At 40.2% G+C, this 20667-nt stretch overlaps 1 protein-coding gene across 1 annotated transcript in view; it reads right to left on the minus strand.

Moving 5' to 3' along the window:
• Window positions 1-364: 364 nt before the first annotated feature.
• Window positions 365-20667, minus strand: part of LOC138959736 (sodium/calcium exchanger 3-like) — a 28205-nt gene continuing 7902 nt past the window's right edge. Inside the window, exons 4-12 of the mRNA XM_070331340.1 lie at window positions 20603-20667; window positions 15913-16109; window positions 14162-14403; window positions 13470-13702; window positions 7674-7779; window positions 6631-6809; window positions 5725-5875; window positions 4867-5045; window positions 365-4417 (exon numbers count right to left, since the gene is read on the minus strand). The exon at window positions 20603-20667 is cut by the window's right edge and continues 103 nt beyond it. Coding sequence (XP_070187441.1) covers window positions 4175-4417; window positions 4867-5045; window positions 5725-5875; window positions 6631-6809; window positions 7674-7779; window positions 13470-13702; window positions 14162-14403; window positions 15913-16109; window positions 20603-20667 — 1595 coding nt within the window. The 3' untranslated portion in view covers window positions 365-4174. The remainder of the gene's footprint in view (window positions 4418-4866; window positions 5046-5724; window positions 5876-6630; window positions 6810-7673; window positions 7780-13469; window positions 13703-14161; window positions 14404-15912; window positions 16110-20602) is intronic.

Genomic DNA, 20667 nt, shown 5'->3' on the forward strand with positions numbered 1-20667 from the left:
CCTGAGTTCCTGAGTTCTCTCTCTCTCTCTCTCTCTCTCTCTCTCTCTCTCTCTCTCTCTCTCTCTCTCTCTCTCTCTCTCTCTCTGACTCTGTCTCTCTCTCTCTTTGTCTGTCTCTCCGTCTGTGCCTTTCTCTCTCTCTCTCTCTGTCTCTATGACTGTCTGACGGTCTGTTTCTGTGTCTGTCTGACTGTCTGTCTGTCTCTGTGCCTGGTCTTGCTCTCTCTCTGTGTCTGTCTCTGTCTGTCTGTCTGTCTGTCTGTCTGTCTCTCTCTCTCTCTCTCTCTCTCTCTCTCTCTCTCTCTCTCTCTCTCTCTCTCTCTCTCTCTCTCTCTCTCCATCAAAATCAAATAGAACACATAAGTGCAAATTATTCAAATGTAATTATCCAAGTAACAGGAAAAATTGCAGTATCACAGGAATCCCTTTTAACATTTGGCTACTCTACAACTACTCATCAACAAAATGTCATAATGATAACATTTACTGCCAAGTGCTACCGTTACTGAATATAAAGCACGAAGTAAGAAGTAGCAAGCAACCGTATAATAAAAAATCTGAGATGTACATACTTAACAACTTCAGGAAACGTATCAAACGTGAAAGATCTCAATAAAATATTGAAAGATGCAAAGGGGGAAATGGCTACAAAAAGAAGATTGAAAGTTCAGTAAAAATCTGTCAATATACAAGCATCTGTATTTGTAACAAGGAAGGAACTTTGGTCTTTAGCTAGGAAAAATATGTGCTACAACAAATGTTGGGAATTCAGAATGTTCCTCGTGATACAAGCAATACATGAGATACATTTAAACACAAAAATTATTAATGTAGCTCTGCAGAAGAATGACGTTCGTATACAGAAAACATCACACACACACACACACATACACACACACACACACACACACACACACACACACACACACACACACACACACACACACACACATACACATACACACACACACACACACACACGCACACACACAAACGCACGCACGCTGCGCGCGCGCACGCACGAACGCACGCATGCATGCACATACGTGCACACGCACACACACACACACACACACACACACACACACACACACACACACACACACACACACACACACACACACACACATGATATGATGACCCATTGTCAATTTGCTGAGATCTGATTTTTGCTGAGATCAAGATATATTAGTTACACAATCAGGAGACGAAACAAAACTATTTTCCCCAAAGAAACATAATTTGAATAACAACGATTTGCTTCGGTGGTAGAATGACAATGATTTTCGCTATCATGTTCACGATTTTCCATCGTTATTAGCGTCAAAACTATGATCATCATGAAGTGAAACCTCCATTTCTCATGTGCACATGAGTAAACAAAATAATTAAGCAAGAATGGTGCCCTTCTCTATCATAGAAGATTTATGCATTTGACTAAGAAAGAAAAAGAGAGAGAACAAAATGGGGGGGGGGGGGGGGGGGGTTCACAAAGGAGGATGCAAAAATACACACACAAAATGTATTTATTTTTATCAAAAAAGAAAAAAAAGTTAAAGCAACCTGCTTTAAATTTGTTTCAAGTATCAGATAAAACATTTATAGATTGTTGTTAATTTAGAATATTTGTATATTCTAAACACTAAAACATTGTTGTGTTCAGTTTTTTGAATATTGATGAATAAATAAAAGAAAATGTGTATACCTGAAAAAAGGTGAAACATTTCTATTGCATTCTCAATTCATTCAAGTCAAATAAAAAATGAACTATGTGGTGATATTCTAGGCAACACCAAACACATATTAGCTTTTCACATTTGTCTTCTTATCACTGAAGAAAAAATGGAAATAGAAAAAAAAAACAATACCTCGATAAATGTAAATTGGCAACAGCAATATTTCTGAATCAAGTACATGCAGGTATATGCCTACTTCAAAACGATAACACAAGTAAATGACCATTTTCTTTCTACAGCTGAATTTCAGGCAAAGTTTTCCAAACAGTTCGATGTTGTCACTTGACGTTGGAGTCTTGCAGTCAAAATATTATTGCAAGTAAAATTGGAGTGTATAACATTTGCACTCTGTCAGGTGTGGAAAAAAATAACAAGAACAACAAGAATAAAATAAAATAAAGAACAAACAACAAACAAGAACCAAAACAGCTATATAAACAAGCAACAAGAAGAAGAACAAGATAAGAGAAAAACTGAATTGCTGGAAAGTTCTACCAAGCACAACCTTAGGAGAAAAAACCCCATTGCAATGACTGCCCTATATGCTTCTTCATAGATGGGATTTCATGACTGCACATTACATTGAAAAAATGCAACTCTTAATGCATCGTCCAGCTTCAAATTCACGATAAAAAAGAAAATTGTAAAACATAACTTATCCATTAACATTTCCTGTTTTGCCAAATTTTCCCTGCCAGACGAGACAATGATTCCTTCGGATACTGCATCAAACGGGTCATAATTAGACATGTTTTTGTTTCATGACAGCGAGGAATTAGCAAAGTGTCAGGGTCACAGTGACTACCCGTTGCAGAAGTTTGTAACACTAGCAGGTAAATTAGCGATTTATGAGAGACCCCTTCATGCTAGTTTGATTGAAGACAGTGGGTAGCGCCGCAAGAGAAAACCACGCAGGGTCTGCAGAGACTTACCCGGAAACGTTCTCTTGCAGTAAGTAGCAGTTTAATTTCTTCTTCTTTTAATTTTGAAGTACAATACACTAGTGTACACACTTCGGATGATCAGCTTTCTTCGGTCGTTGAATGAATTCAAGTGATGTATCTAGCAACAGGTGACACACACTATTTTTATCAATATAAAACTGACACACTAGAGGAATCAAAACACAAAAGCGCTATCAATGACTTAAACATTTAAACTGTGCGCGTTCACAGCTTCGAAAAAGAAGAGATGGGGGTTTTTTTATTCAAAAGAATGGATATATTTATTAACATTTTTCTTTGTTATGTTCGTTTAAAAGATGGATGACACAGATGTCATTCGAAGTTTCATCTTTGGTCTTTCGAGCCGATCTAAAGCGTTTAAAAGGATGCACACGTCAGCTGCTGGCAAGCAAGTTCGTTGGATGAAGACGCTTGATGAGACTTTGCCATGACAACAACTCCAAACCTGACGTCTTTAGAAGAAAAGTGCAATCCATTCCCATAACTGAATTGAAATGCACAAATTTCAAAGTTTATTCGGAGCACGACATCCCACACAAAAAACTGGCTAATCGATCCAAACGATGTCCAATATTAAAGGAAGTTCGGTGTCAGTGTCCATGTCCAGCGACACAAAGCACAAAAATCATGGATAATCCCATCGAATACGGACACTTTGGTCCATGTCCGTGTCGAATCATGCAGAGACTTAATTCAGTCTAGCTTGGTGTCCAGATATATAGAGAACGTCGGTCTAGTATTGTGTCAAGTTATAAAGAGACCTTTCAGTCCTGCTGCGTGTGCAGGAATATAGAGAACGTCAGTCTAGCTTTGTGTCAAGTTATACAAAAGACCTTTCAGTTCAGCCGCGTGTTCAGGAAGATAAAGAATGTCATTCCAGCTTCGTTTTAGGTATACAGAGCAATTCAGTCCAGCCCTTTGAACAAATATATCGAAAATATCAGTCCAGTTCCGTGTCCAGGTATGTAGGTAAATTCATTCCAGCTGCGTGTGCATGTATCTATATCTGGAGAGAGCATTTCAGCCCATCTCTGTGTCTAGGAATTTTGAGAATTTCAGTCCAGCTCCGTTTCCAGATATAAAGATAACTTCAGCTCAGCTTCGTATCCAGTTGTAAAAGGTCATTCAGTCAAGCTCTTTAGTCATTAATACAAACACACCAGTCCAAGCTTTGCATCCAGTAATACAAGAACTTTCTTCCTTATCTGTACGTTCCATAAGAAGAACTCTTGTATCCATGGATATGGTACGTTCTATAAGAAGAACTCTTGTATCCATGGATATGATACAAGAACTTTGGTCCATCTCTGTGTCCAGGTACACAGAGAACGTTTGTATCCAGGGATACAAGCACTTTAGTCCGTCTCCGTATCGAGGTACACAGAGAACTGTATAGCCTGGCTCCGATAAGATAGGAATGCACTACACCGTAACAGACCAGTTGCACTCTTCAAAACGTAGACCGTGGACGACTTAGAAGCCGACGTTGATCACTCCCTGGGCTTGTAACGAAGACATGATGATGTAGATGACCCAGAAGAAGCCGATGATGATGGCCGACACGATCTTGGGTATCTTCTTGCCCCCCAACTCCGCCTTACCGAACACGCTCAAGGATCGCCGCAACATCAGCATTGTCATGGTGAGAAGGGCGAACACTGCGAACAGAGTTACACTGAAGCCTAGCGAACCCGTGTTCACTGTCAGCTTGCCGCCCTGAAAAGACAAAAGCACAAGGTTGTGAGATCAGTTGATGCGAATGAACCTGACAAAGTATTTCTAGAAATGGGGAAGCTACATTCATTGTTTAGCTCTCATTTTATTGTTGCCGAATTTTCCAGCGCTGACTTCCCTTTGTTATTAAGTTTATTGCAGTCTATCCACAAGCGAAACACTATGGATTTTTCTTATTTTTACCACGGTTTGTGCATGATTTATAGATAGGCCGGAAGTAGCCATAACAAACTAAGTGATTCTTGGAAAAGGTCTCGCGTCCACTCAAAAGTTCAAATAGCAATACTTCTTGATAAAAAAAACAAAAAAAAACTTGATGATTCAGAATCAAATCAACTTCACTCCAAATCTGAACAGAAAAAATACAGAAACGCCTTTGCAAACAAAAACTTGCACATAACTAATTTCACAGAATCGACGACTTTCCTGACCTTGACTTTCCAGTAAATGGTGGAAATTAACCATGGCAACCCCAGTCCTAAAAAGACGTTGACAGCGTTCGAACCGTTGATATTGCCGATGGAACTGTCTGCATACTTCTCGTTCAGAGCGGCCGCGCGGGATGCAAAGGTATCGGGCATGGACGTTCCCAGAGCCACAAAGGTGATCGCTGTGACAAACAAAGACAGAATATAGCACATTGGTGAAGCCAACATTTAATATGTCAAAATATTTTCCAGTGAGGTATAGCTCTTTCGCATGACAACGGAAACATTCTTGTAATTTGGCGAAAGATAAACACATTTTTTAAACATCTCGTCAAACTAGAAAAAAATGTTACCACCAAAGACAATCCGAGCAAAAGTGCACAACAGCTTCAGCAACTACGCTTTCCCAGAGAACACAAAGTAGTCAAATCTGAATGACCCAAATGCCCCTTTTCTTTTAGTCAACAATATTTAGCCAGCCCGGCCCATGTACAGCCAATGGTAATATGAAACCGTCATTCAGGCCCAAATATCTTTACTTACCCAACCCGACCTTTTTTCAGCCAAAGGTAATGTGACGCCTAAGCTACCATTTATGGTGTTATTCCCGCACAAAGACAAAGTCCCAAAACACCTTTATTTTACCCAGCCCGGCCCGAGGAAAGGTTAATGAGAGACCTACCAGTGATGGTGTCATTCAGGCCCACGACATAGCCCAAAACACCTTTATTTACCCTCTACATCCACGGGTAATGGGAGGCCTACCTGTGATTTTGTCATTCATGCACACGACAGAGCCTAAACACCTTATTTACCCAACGATACCTTTGTACAGCCAAGGCTAACTAATGTGAGACCTACCAGTGATGGTGTCATTCAGGCCCACAACGCAGCCGAAGATGGAGGCAAGGTCAGCAATAACGGCGGTCAGAACACCGACCCAGGCCAACGCCACCCCAAAGGTCAGCCAGCCTCCTCCCACGGAGGTGGGAGGGATGAAGGCAAACAGAACCTGAAGACACACATATATTACATTCGTTGTTGGAGTAAAGGTAAGAAACACAAGGATTTGTAATTCACGGAGGTGGGAGGGATGAAGGCAAACAGAACCTGAAGACACACAGGTATTGCATTCACTGTTGGAGTGAAGATAAGAAATGCTTTTTTTTAACCCACAGAGGTTGGAGGGATCATGACCAAAATGCAGTGAAGTAAGATGCTAAAATAAAGGTAAGAAGAAACACAGTTCCCCCCCCCCCCCTACAGAGGCTGGTGGGATGAAGGCAAACATAACAGGTGTTGTATTAGCTTTTTAAGTTTTGGTCAGAAGCATAGTTATTTTCCCATGGAGATTGACATATGTTGGATTAAATGTCGACATTTAGGAAAGAAGCACAGTTATTTCCGCCCTACAGAGGTGGGTTGGATGAAGGCAGAAGACAGAAGTCTCCCTCGCAACTTCCTTGCAAAAAGTATGTCAAACTGAAACACACACACACACACACACACACACACACACACACACACACACACTCACACACACACACTCCTCTGTCATGGTATCAACACCACTGACCAGCAGATCCAAAACGTACACACGCTAATCATACCAACACCAAAACGGTCATACACGTAAAATTCCACTCGTGCAAAAAACACGAGTGTACGTGGGAGTTTCAGCCCACGAACGAAGAAGAAGAAGAAGATACCAACACCATTCCACAGCTTGACAAACCACACGTTACCTGACAAACACAATTAACTGACCTTCCAGAAGAAAGTGATGAAGTGCATGACGTAGTCCACTCTCGTGGCAGAGTCCACATCGCCACCGTTGACGTTCATGGCACAGTAGAACTGCTCGCCCCACGACGACGTCTCCAGCTGCAGACCGTCCAGGTTCTTCTGGGTCTTCTCCGCAATACGGGTCACCATGCTGCTGAACTCTGGAACACGACAAGACACAAGAGTTGAAGCTAGGTGGTGGTAGAATACAAGTTAGGACTTCTTTTGCCAACGCGAAACTCTAAGCTGAAGATCTGGGCCGGAATGCAAGAGTCGAAGTCAGTTTATCCCGGAATTCCCCAAACTCGACTCCTGCATACCGGCCGAGGTCATCTCTAAGATACGAGACGCCTTGTTGAATAAAATGAAATATGACAATCTACAAGAGCTCTGAAATATGACAATCAACAAGAGCTACTTGTTATTTGAGGAGTAGGAACCCGAAATACGGTAAGCAACAGAAGTAAGTGTCTTGAAAGTGTATATGGAGCCGTGTAAAAACAAATCCATAATTTCTCCGGCAAAAGTGACACTATGGACTAAAGAATAGGTCTTTCACCCTACAGAGTAGGGTCTGCATGGCGTTACGAGACACCATGCTGCTGAACTCTGAAACACGATAGGACACAAGAGTAGAAACAAGGTGATGGTCGAGTAAAAGTCAAAGCTCCTTTAGCAAAATTGGACGCATTGAACTGCAGGGCAAATTACTTGTCGCATTTGTCGCGCTTGCTGTAGTATTTTGCAACAGAATGCGACATCACTCCTGCCTTCCCCAAAGACTTTCATCACAAGTGTGTCTGTTTTACAACAATGGAAAGGTGTCTCTTTCCTTACCTGACCTGCTAAGAACAGTGCACTGTCATAGCCACATGAAACTATCTACAGTGCCGCATTTTTTTCTCTCAAAAGAATATGGTTCTGTGTAACTAAGATGAGGACAATAACAATTTTTAACCTTGAGTCTTGTGGTGCATGAAGGAACAATACAAACGTGTGCAGTGAAATCTGTCATCGAACATTACCTTCGTCGTTGATCATGGTGATGATGGCTTTGGGAATTTTACCGATCTCGGCGCCCCCTGTTGGCCCCGACAACTCCACCTGGAAATTGGGCTCGTGCTCCGAGGCCTAAAAACCACAAGAACAAAATTGAAAGAAAAATAGATTGAAAATAAAACAATCAGTGTATTAGTTCTTTAAATGATGTTTCATTGAGCTCGAGGTTGTTATATTTTCTTGTTCCTCGTTTTCAACAAACAGCCAAACCGTAACTTGACGAACAAAGTGTAAGAATGAAAGTCTAAAACTTATTTTAGTCTTTAGTAACATCACGTTGCATTCTTTCATAATACGCGGAAAATCGCTTCAAAAATGAAAGAAAGAAAAACGCTTCGCAATTGTTTGTTTTTTTTATCTCTCATATCCTGCAGTGGGATTAACGTCGGAAAGAAAATTAACAGCAACCTTCTTAAAATTGCATATTGACGGGTTTGGACTGGAGCCACCTCATCAGCTCAAGTGGCAAGTTCAGCGCACACAAACTGTGTATGCGGCCAAAACGTCCCCTAAAATCGGATCAAAGGCTTTCACTCCATCTGGTGATGGATTTTTGTAACCCTGCCGAGAGCCAATATTGCTGCACACAAACAGCTATTCACGCAGTGTGTGGTCTGATGAAAAGTTAGATTTTTTTCCGCACTTTGTATTGCCCTTCGAGGGGGGAAAAAAGAGTGCAGGTTTGTCTCAGCGCTTAGCAACGATTACATTGTTTAGCTAGCCGTCTTGACAAGGCTTGACTGCCGTTTGTGAACCCCAAGTGCCTGCTGCTTTTAGCTGTAAAGGACGAGGGGCAAGAAACCCACGCAGGTGGAGAGGTTGGAGAACAGAAAAAGTAGAGGAAGTGAAGTAAAGAGACAAGAAGAAGACAAAGAAGAACAAAAAGAAGAACAAATACAAGAACACAAGGAGCCACACTTCAACGACTAGATAAATGAATAAGTGTATCAATCAAATAATCAATCAAACAACTTATCGGCCAGTCAATAAATAAATGAAGAGACAATAACAACCATAACAAGTCGCGTAAGGCGAAAATACAACATTTAGTCAAGCTCAGTCGAACTCACAGAATGAAACTGAAGCCAGTGAAGGCATTACATTTTTTCCGCAAGACCGTACACTAGTAGCATCGTCTGTCCACCGCTCGTGGCAAAGGCGGTGAAATTAACAATTCAGAAAAGCGAGGTAGCGGTTGCGCTGAGGAGGATAGCACGCTTTTCTATATATCTATTCTTTTTAACTCTCTGAACGTGTTTTTAGTCCAAACATATCATATCTATATGTTTTTGGAATCAGGAACGGACAAGGAATAAGATGAAATTGTTTTTAAATCAATTTCGGAAAATTTATTTTAATCATAATGTTTATATTTTTAATTTTCAAGGCTTGTTTTTTTATCCGAATATAACATATTTATGTTTTTGGAATCAGAACATGATGAAGAATACGATAAACGTAATTTTGGATCGTTTTATAAAAAATAATTTTAATTACAATTTTCAGATTTTTAATGACTAAAGTCATTAATTAATGTTTAAGCCTCCTGGCTGAAATGCAATACCAAAGTCCGGCCTTTGTCGAAGATTGCTTGGCCAAAATTTCAATCAATTTGATTGAAAAATGAGGGTGTGACAGTGCCGCCTCAACTTTTACAAAATGCCGGATATGACGTCATCAAAGACATTTATCAAAAAAATGAAAAACATGTCTGTGGATATCATACCCAGAAACTCTCATGAAAAATGTCATAAAGATCGGTCCAGTAGTTTACTCTGAATCGCTCTACACACACACACACACACACACACACACACACACACACACACACACACACACACACACACACACACACACACACACACGACCCTCGTCTCGATTCCCCCCCCCCCCCCCCCCCCCATGTTAAAACATTTAGTCAAAACTTGACTAAATGTAAAAAACAGAGTGCAAACAATACTAATGCACGAAAAGGATTACACATACAACCGAACTTATACCCACACAACACAAATTCATACTGAGGCCAAAATGCAAACCATGTCGACACATTTATGTTAACAAGTAAAATGTGTATCAAACTACGTAGAAAGTAAGACAAAAACAAACAACTGAATATACCCATCTCATCTTGCACCGTTGCTGCAATAGGATACATCGCTATCGAATTAACACCAGATGAAATGCATGCAAGATGAAGTGAGCGGATGTCATTGCACACTGATTCATAGCATGAGGTGGAATTGAAGTGGGCTTTTACACCCTCTTCAAACGTTAGGGGATCCCAAAAATGTGGGTATAAATTACATTGAAAATAATAAGAATAATGGAAATGTTATGGGTATGCACTCCATTAAGATAACGTAATTTAAGATACAGTAATGTTCCCTCCCTTGTGACTAACTAATTGTTATTGTGTGTGGTCCCACCTGTTTTACATTCTGTTATTGTTGTTTAAAAGGAATAACCAATCAGCTTGACACAATCTCTTTCTCTCTGTTTCTGTTTGTCTGTCTGTCTAAATGTCTGTCTGTCTAAATGTCTGTATCTCTCTGTCTGTCTGTCTATGTCTGTCTGTCTGTCTGTCTGTCTGTCTGTCTGTCTCTCTCTCTCTCTCTCTCTCTCTCTCTCTCTCTCTCTCTCTCCCTCTCTCTCTCTCTCTCTTTCTCTATCAAGTCTTCATGGTTTAGACTTTCTTTCAAATCAGTCTGCATGGTTTAGACTTTCTTTTCCTTAAAAGTTCATTGCAAAATGTGCTGCTTTTAAAATTTTTGTTCGTGTGGGCTGAAGGGGCGTGTGTGTGTGGTGTGAGAGAAAAGAATCGGCAAGCAGAACAGTCAAAACAACGCAAATCAAAATACGGGAAATATAAACTAATTGCAAGCAAGACGACTACAAATGCATCACTCTATAGTCAGCACGGCAGACATGGCAATGGGCAACAGCGAGTTACAATAACCAACACCATGGGAAGGTGACTGACTAGCGACGCTCATAATGAGCTCGATCAATCACTTAGCGTGACGCGTGTGCGAATTCAAAGAAGTTGCAAAAACGATGGCAGTTTTACATCGATGCAGACCCTATTAGTGCAGTGCGTCCGGTGATTCCATCTTTTCTCTACGGAACATGCTAACAAAAGTCCCGGGTGGTAAAAGACCAGACGAACAATGCTCGTTTTCACGACTGGTTGTTAGTACCATGGTAACTCAAAGAAGTGGTACGACGATGAAACGATGTGTGTGTGTGTGTGTGTGTGTGTTTGTGTGTGTGTGTGTGTGTGTGTGTGTGTGTGTGTGTGTGTGTGTGTGTGTCTCTCTCTCTCTCTCTCTCTCTCTCTCTCTCTCTCTCTCTCTCTCTCTCTCTCTCACACACACTCTCTCTCTCTATCCCCCAATTTTCTCCTTCTCCCCTCCCACCCCCACCACCCGAATGCTTTCTGCTGGGTCAGCTACATTCAAGACCTCGGTGTCACACCCTATGTTTACAGTTATTAACGTAGTTCGGACCACAGAGAGACAAGTTTGCAGACTTCTGGTTGCTTTTCTGGAACCGACAATATGCAATATGGTGCCGTTTGAAACAATCAATGTTGGTTGCCTAGTGAATGCGTAACAGAACTTCAAACGTGTAACTGCCAGTACGTGTTCTTCAACACGTGAAACCCATTAATCCAACATCACCCATTCAAACACCGACCCTCCACAATGACAAAAACAAATATTTGACGTAACTTATGGTTTCGTCACAACGGAGGGGTAAATCTATTGCGGGCAAACACAGCATCAAGCAGTGGCCCTGGAGAAAAAGTCTCGGTCACCAAAGCAAGTTAGTGGTGAGAGATGACGTGATTGAGAGGGGGGGTGGTGGTGGTAGGGGGGGGTGTAAAGAACATGATGCGGGCAGTTTTTCCCTCGCTTCATTAGCATGATCACTTCAAGGCATCGATCCAATAATTGCGTCAGAGTTAATCATACTGTAGGAGCTTTCTGATTCTGATCGATTGTCGGTTTGCGTCTGAAATGTTAGAATAGCTAGCCTTTACTGCTGTTTGACACCCAAAAAATGTCTCATCATGCGTTTCTATGGATTAGTCGGCACGAACAGGTCAGAAAGAAAATACTATTACCAACAGTTCTGCATTAAGCCATACTTAGAAACCCGCATTCTGGTTAAAGAAAAATGTACAGTTTGCAGGCAGACGTAGGCCCTACAGACAGGCAGACCTATTCCTACAAATCATTGTGTGAGTATTGTAATAAGAATGTATATGAAACCAGCCTCGTTATCTCTCCGTCAGTCTATCTTTCCGTCAGTCTGTGACATGTCTATGTGTCTGTCTGTCTGTCTGTCTGTCTGTCTGTCTGTCTGTCTGTCTCTCTCTCTGTCTCTCTCTCTCTCTTTTTCTCTCTCTCTCTCTCTCTCTCTCTCTCTCTCTCTCTCTCTCTCTCTCTCTCCGACCCATCCTTAACGCACCTTCCTGTTCTCATCCTAGCTTCATCATTCTTCCCTCTGGTTTGTCTTCTTTGTCAACAAATGTCTGTCTGTCTGTCTGTCTGTCTCTCTCTCTCTCTCTCTCTCTCTCTCTCTCTCTCTCTCTCTCTCTCTCTCTCTCTCTCTCTCTCTCTCTCTCTCTCTCTCTCTCTCCGACCAATCCTTAACGCACCTTCCTGTTCTCATCCTAGCTTCATCATTCTTCCCTCTGGTTTGTCTTCTTTGTCAACAAATGGAACAGGATTTCCAGAAGGGAGCAATGCGCTTAACACTGGTCTACGCGGAAATACCAGTATTATCTTCTTCCAATAATCTCCGAAATATCCGGGTATCAGAATAAGAAAATCATATCCTAAACCTTTACAACAAAATCTTGAAGAAATAATCCCCCTGCAATAGAACAACTTTCTTAAGCAGATATGAACAGCAAAGAAGCGAGGGCATATGTGAGATTTCGACGTTCCTTCGTTTACCAATTCATGTCCAAGGCATTTTAAGTACACACGACATGCAGATGACAAATATAATGCAAATTGCTATTTCAATTATTAACCCTATTCAAGCAGCTTTATTTCTGTTTTCACTCCCCCCAAAAAAGGTAAACAGAAACCGCTGTTGTTAGGGTAAGCCTTCTTTATTGGACATTGTGTGCGACTTTCTAAATAATGTACGACGAACAGTCTTCGTAGATTAATTAGATTTTTCTCTGACAAACCTCGGATGAAAAGAGCAAGTGCACTTGGAGGAATATGAGTGCAAAAAAAGTAACATAATCCAGTGTTCATTTACTGCAGTTACCTTTCAAATCAGAGGTCGAGAACATAAATCGTGTTAAAAAATCTTTAACATTCCCATCGAGTGACATATACTGCAAGTCGGGAGCAGCAATTTGTGCGAGTGAATGTGAACGTGAATAATTATTTGTTTTCTACTCTGTCCATCCCCCAACGCGTGCGCGCGCGCGCGCGTGTGTGTGTGTGTGTGTATTTTTCACCGGAAATGGATCCTGTATTCTAACCCAGATTTTCTCTACAAATGGAAATGCAAGTGTAGGAAATACATTAATGGCCCAAAAAAATAACAACAGACTAAATCAATACACATATCACAAAAATCACAAAACAAAACAACATTACACAAACAGCATAAACGTGAACAACAAATTACAGACAAAAACAATCAAGCTTAAACAATCAGAGAAACAACCGCACAAACAAAATCCCCCAAAACAAATAAATTAATAAATAAAACATTTTTTTTTAGCTCACAGAAATGCCGATAATGCCGATGGCGATGGTCTTGGCAGTCTCGCCGTGCTTGAAGATGACCTTGCCCGCGTCCCCAATGTACTCCTGGCCGGCCTTGGCGCTCATGTCCTTGGTTTTCCACGACACCATCACCTCTCCATCCGCCCCGTTCACCCGGTTGACCGTCAGTTGCACTCGCTCGGCGCTCTCCTTCACGATGTAGGATGGCTTGGAGAACTCCACTTTGCCTGGTTCTGTGTGGGGGTTGGAGAGAAGAGGATGTGATCGTTGGGGAGGTTTTGTTTGAATGGGGTGGTAATTGTGCAGTTGTTAGTTGTTTTGTTTGAATGGGGTGGTAATTGTGCAGTTGTTAGTTGTTTTGTTGAGGTTACACGTTGTTGGAGATGAATTTGTAATGTTACTACGGTTTGTATTTGTGTGTGATGTTCGTTTTATTCTTGTCACCCTTGTGGGTAATGTTAGGGTTGTGTTTTTGTTTTCCTTATCAGAAGGAGCTTTCTTTCATCCCTTTTAATATATGATTGAAATGTAATTTATCAGCGTCTGAAGCTCGCATTTTTCATGATCCGCGAACTGAGACCATTATCTTTAATAATCACTGAGCCCGCCTCAACGCCCCTCCCCCTCCGCTCTACCACCTCATCCAACACCTCCATCCCCTAACCCCACATTCCGTACTCCAATCAACCCACCATCATCATTGACAATGGTGACCTGGTTGATGGCGACCTTGCCGACCACGACCTCGTTCTCCGAGCTGCCTTCAGGATGGTGGTACAGCTTGACGTAAAAGAACTCGTCAGGTTCCCAGACGTCGTCGTCCACGATCTCGATGAAGATGTCCCTGAGGCTCTCGTTGGGCTTGAAGGTCACCAGCTGCTTGAAGGGCTTGTAATCTTCTCCTTCCACCGCTGTACCGTCTATCGTCTCCACGCTGATACAATGACGAAGAAAAACACGATTAATAGAGCTAAAACAAAATTTTAAAAACAGTTCGTTTTTGGAACGTTCAGTGAAGAACGTTGAACATTATTCGGAAGAACGTTGAACTAATATTGCCTGATGTTCTGGATGAACATAGGCTTACAAATAGTAATGAGGCAATCAAAGGAACAAGATTCGAACTCAGTAAGGCGACTTCTTAATATCAGGATGGCGAGATTCACGCTGATCATACAAGGAATGATTATTCCATGCTGGAACTGGAAGTTACTGAAGGACAATAGGGGAGCGCTTTGTGAAAACAATGACTAGACAGTTCACATCGCGACTAAAAGCCTTGAGGTACTTTCTGTCTGGTCGATGTTTTTGTGATAGTCAAACAAAACTGGCATGTGGACAAAATACACGGATTTGTTATATATATAAAAACAAAATTAAAGGTTGTCTGAGGTTGTGCAGTACGTTATATTACTCTTTTCCTTTTATAACAAGCATACGGAAGAGGCTAACAACGCCTTGGCTAAAAAAGAGGAAAGGAAGAAACTAGGCAATATTACTCTCCATGCACCAATTGGACTTTTCGACATGAAAGTAAAACAAGTCGCGTAAGGCGAAATTACTACATTTAGTCAAGCTGTCGAACTCACGGGATGAAACTGAACGCACTGTATTTTTTCACCAAGACAATACAGCTTTGTCAATCCCCGCGTGAAGGAAATCGCTCACCTCCCACGTGGTAAACGTAGTGATATTGACACGCCAGATTAGCGCAGTAGTGTATTGTGCTAAGCAGGAAAGCGCGCTTTTCTGTATTCTTGTTAACTTTCTGAGCTTGTTTTGAGTACAACCTATCATATCTATATGTTTTTGGAATCAGGAAATGATTAATTAATCTATTTTCGTTAATTGTGATCACATTTTAAGAGTAACATGACATTGTATATATTTTTAGATTCAGAATGTGATAAAGAATACGATGCAATCAATTTTAAATCTGCGAAAAATCGATTTTAATGACAACTTTAATGAGCAAACTCATTGATTAATTTTTAAGCCTTCAAGCTGAAATGCAATACCAAAGTCTGGGCTTCGTCGAATATTACTTAACCAATATTTCAACCAATTTGGTTGAAAAATGAGAGCGTGACAGTGCCGCCTCAACTTTCACGAAAAGCCGGATATGACGTCATCAAAGACATTTATCAAAAAAATGAAAAAAAACTTCTGGAGATACCATACTCAGGATCTCTCATGTCAAGTTTCATGAAGATCGGTCTGGACAGTAGTTTTCTCTGAATCGCTCTACACACACACACACACATACACCACACCCTCGTCTCGATTTCCCCCTTTACGTCAAAACATTTAGTCAAAACTTGACTAAATGTAACCACGTTATACACATCAGTCTTTCAACAATAGCACAAGATTAATAGACACAAAGAAAGTAATAAGAAAAACATCATCAAGTTTTATCAGGAATCAGGAGCAATCTTCTTACCCGATTTTGACTTCCTTGTCCATGTTGCCATAGCGACGGATGCCTAGTCTCACGTGACCTTCGTTCTCCAGGACAGCGCACGAGGTGCACGTGAATTCCACCAGGGCCTTGTCCAGAAACTGGGCCTGGTCAGGTGCATTCATCGACATTTTGCGAACAGTGTCTGCATTCGACTGGGCACGAATCTTCTCGAATATCTGAAACATTGAAAATTCAATAAAGCATTGTAATTCTATGGTGCGAAATGGTACATTACTGCATTTGGTTGAAATTAGCCTGTCGCAAATAGACGTGTTGATTTATCGCACTAAAGACAGTAATCAAGGTTTGATTTTTTTGTAATTTAAAGATGAAATAAAATTTTCCCCGCGAACACTGAGTACGACAACCTAAAAATAATAACAATAATAATAATAAATAATGTGTCTATAGCGCGAGTCCCATCAATTGGATCCAGGCGCTTAAAAATGGCCATTCGCGTAAAAGCCATCGTACAAAAACAAAACAGAAACTAAAACAAGTCGCGTAATGCGAAATTACTACATTTAGTCAAGTTGTCGAACTCACGGAATGAAACTGAACGCACTGCACTTTTTAATCAAGACAATACAGCTTCGTCAATCCCCTGCACGTGTAAAACGCAGTGAAATTGACAAGCCATTCGGTATAGCGCTTTTCTGTATCTCTACTCTTTTTAACTTTCTGAGCTTGATTTTAATCCAAACATAACATATCTATATGTTTTTTGAATCAGGAACCGACAAGGAGTAAGATGTAATTGTTTTTAAAACGATTTCGGAAATTTAAGTTTAATCATAATTTTCATATTTTTAATTTTCAGAGCTTGTTTTTAATTTGAATATAACATATTTATATGTTTTTGGAATCAGAAAATGATGAAAAATAAGATGAAATGGTTTTTGGATCGTTTTATAAAATAATAATTTTAATTACAATTTTCAGATTTGTAATGACCAAATTCATTAATTAATTTCTAAGCCTCCAAGCTGAAATGCAATTCCAAAGTCCGGCCTTCGTCGAAGATTGCTTAGCCAAAATTTCAATCAATTTCATTGAAAAATGAGGGTGTGACAGTGCCGCCTCAACTTCTACAAAAAGCCGGATATGACGTCATGTAAGACATTTATCAAAAAAATGAAGAAAAAAACTCTAGGGATATTATTCCCAGGAACTCTCATGTAAAATTTCATAAAGATCGGTCCAGTAGTTTACTCTGAATCGCTCTACACACACACACACACACACACACATACACACACACACACACATACACCACGACCCTCGTCTCGATTCCCCCTCTATGTTAAAACATTTAGTCAAAACTGGACTAAATGTAAAAACCGAGTACATGTGGGTGATGCAGCCCAAGAAAGGATTAGAAGAAGAAGGAATTAAATAAACTACGAACAAATATTTTCACGACTGTCGCGTGCATTAACTCCCCGATATCATATTGTCAGTCAGTCAACTGTGTTTTGGCTGCAGTTCACGAACGCAGAAGAAGAAGAAGGAATTAAATAAAATTGAGAACACAGTCTAGTCATATTATTTTGATCGATTGTCACGTGCATTAACACCCAAACAGAAAGTGTTTGTATAACTGTGTTCACGTGCTTGTGTCATCTTGACCTCCTTCGTCGTATCTTTCGAGAAATGGAAACCCGTAAGAAAGTGATTGCCTGGTGCATTAATGATTAACACCCACACAGAAATGTATATCCCATGACATGCTACTTTTTCTCTGTAATTGCAAATATTCCTTGTATTTACAGACTAAACAAAGATATTTGCCGAGACTCGAGACAGGCTTTTGATATGTATAGACTTGTGTAAGCTTTCTCATGAAAATAATTCGCCCATTATATTTATATATACTTTTAGAGAAAACGGAATTCTGTAACCAAGAGTTTCTTCTTTTTATATTTAGTCAAGTTTTGACTAAATATTTTAACATCGAGGGGGAATCGAAACGAGGGTCGTGGTGTATGTGCGTGTGTGTGTGCGTGTGTGTGTCTGTGTGTGTGTGTGTGTGTGTGTAGAGCGATTCAGACTAAACTACTGGATCGATCTTTATGAAATTTGACATGAGAGTTCCTGGGTATGAAATCCCCGAACGTTTTTTTCATTTGTTTGATAAATGTCTTTGATGACGTCACATCCGGCTTTTCGTGAAAGTTGAGGCGGCACTGTCACGCCCTCGTTTTTCAACCAAATTGGTTGAAATTTTGGTCAAGTACTCTTCGACGAAGCCCGGGGTTCGGTATTGCATTTCAGCTTGGTGGCTTAAAAATTAATTAATGACTTTGGTCATTAAAAATCTGAAAATTGTAAAAAAAAAAAAAATTTATAAAACGATCCAAATTTACGTTTATCTTATTCTCCATCATTTGCTGATTCAAAAAACATATAAATATGTTATATTCGGATTAAAAACAAGCTCTGAAAATTAAATATATAAACATTATTATCAAAAAAAAAATTTCGAAATCAATTTAAAAACACTTTCATCTTATTCCTTGTCGGTTCCTGATTCCAAAAATATATAGATATGATATGTTTGGATTAAAAACACGCTCAGAAAGTTAAAACAAAGAGAGGTACAGAAAAGCGTGCTATCCTTCTCAGCGCAACGAATACCCCGCTCTTCTTGTCAATTCCACGTGCACTGCCTTTGCCACGGGCGGTGGAGTGACGATGCTACGAGTATACGGTCTTGCTGCGTTGCGTTGCGTTCAGTTTCATTCTGTGAGTTCGACAGCTACTTGACTAAATATTGTATTTTCGCCTTACGCGACTTGTTTTATATTTAGTCAAGTTTTGACTAAATATTTTAACATCGAGGGGGAATCGAAACGAGGGTCGTGGTGTATGTGCGGGCGTGTGTGCGTGTGTGTGTGTGTGTGTGTGTGTGTGTAGAGCGATTCAGACTAAACTACTGGACCGATCTTTATGAAATTTGACATGAGAGTTCCTGGGTATGAAATCCCCGAACGTTTTTTTCATTTTTTTGATAAATGTCTTTGATGACGTCATATCCGGCTTTTCGTGAAAGTTGAGGCGGCACTGTCACGCCCTCATTTTTCAACCAAATTGGTTGAAATTTTGGTCAAGTACTCTTCGACGAAGCCCGGGGTTCGGTATTGCATTTCAGCTTGGTGGCTTAAAAATTAATTGATGACTTTGGTCATTAAAAATCTGAAAATTGTAAAAAAAAATAAAAATTTATAAAACGATCCAAATTTACGTTTATTTTATTCTCCATCATTTGCTGATTCCAAAAACATATAAATATGTTATATTCGGATTAAAAACAAGCTCTGAAAATTAAATATATAAAAATTATTATCAAATTGTTTTTTTCGAAATCAATTTAAAAACACTTTCATCTTATTCCTTGTCGGTTCCTGATTCCAAAAATATATAGATATGATATGTTTGGATTAAAAACACGCTCAGAAAGTTAAAACGAAGAGAGGTACAGAAAAGCGTGCTATCCTTCTCAGCGCAACGAATACCCCGCTCTTCTTGTCAATTCCACGTGCACTGCCTTTGCCACGGGCGGTGGAGTGACGATGCTACGAGTATACGGTCTTGCTGCGTTGCGTTGCGTTCAGTTTCATTCTGTGAGTTCGACAGCTACTTGACTAAATATTGTATTTTCGCCTTACGCGACTTGATTAACTTTTTTTCGACTTCTGCATGCTGTTGATGCTTCACGCAAAACAAGTTTCACCCATGAGATATAACGGTTATATCCCCGCTGTTGACTCTTCGGGCATTAATCATGTCTCAACAGTGCTAATAACAATGTGGATGACACTTCTCTCGGCAAAGCCTCGCCATGAATAAAATGCATACGAGCCATCTGCTAAAATGTAACCTATCCATCGCGCCTAATACCTCAGCCTCTATCACCAGCGAGTTTGTTTTTTTCTTCGGCAGTCTTGGCAAACCACATTAATCCCACATTTCTGAAGTGTCTGCATGAGCAAACTGCACTGTTTGCTGTGCCTCATTTACACCACCTACTATAAGGCTATAAGCGAACCACTCACACTAACTTTACTGGCCCTGCACTGAACAATAATAACGCTGTTCATTGCGCCTCCTGAGCGAAGCAAAAGAAAAGGATATTTTAAGTGCCCTCTGTGATACTGTACTGCTGGATAAAATGTATATAGCTTTAAAATATATGGACTATCTGTATCATATGACTTCTGACCAATACAATAAAGCACAACACAATGCAACGCAATATCATCCAAACTTTATTATAACCTCAGAACGGTTCTTGATGAGACTGACCATTCTGCCTTTAAAAAAACTATGCAATACAAAACAATACAATACAATACGATACGATACGATACGATACGATACGATACTATACGATACGATACGATACGATACGATACGATACGATACGATACAATACAATACAATACAATATAACAGGCTTATAATATAACAGAATATAATAAAATTCTATGAAGTAAAAAAAAAAATAACACAATACAATGCAACACAACGCAACGCATCGGGACACAACACGACACGACACGACACGACACGACACGACACAATACAATACAATACGATACAATACAATACAATACAACACTATACAATACACCTGTTATTTAGGTACAAACATAATTGTGCCCTTTACCTCATCGAAGGCCGTGTTGACTTTGGGGGCCAGCTTGTGACCACCGGTCAGTTTGCGTGTGGCAT

This window comes from Littorina saxatilis, linkage group LG2, assembly GCF_037325665.1.
Source record: "Littorina saxatilis isolate snail1 linkage group LG2, US_GU_Lsax_2.0, whole genome shotgun sequence".
Lineage (NCBI taxonomy): Eukaryota > Metazoa > Mollusca > Gastropoda > Littorinimorpha > Littorinidae > Littorina > Littorina saxatilis.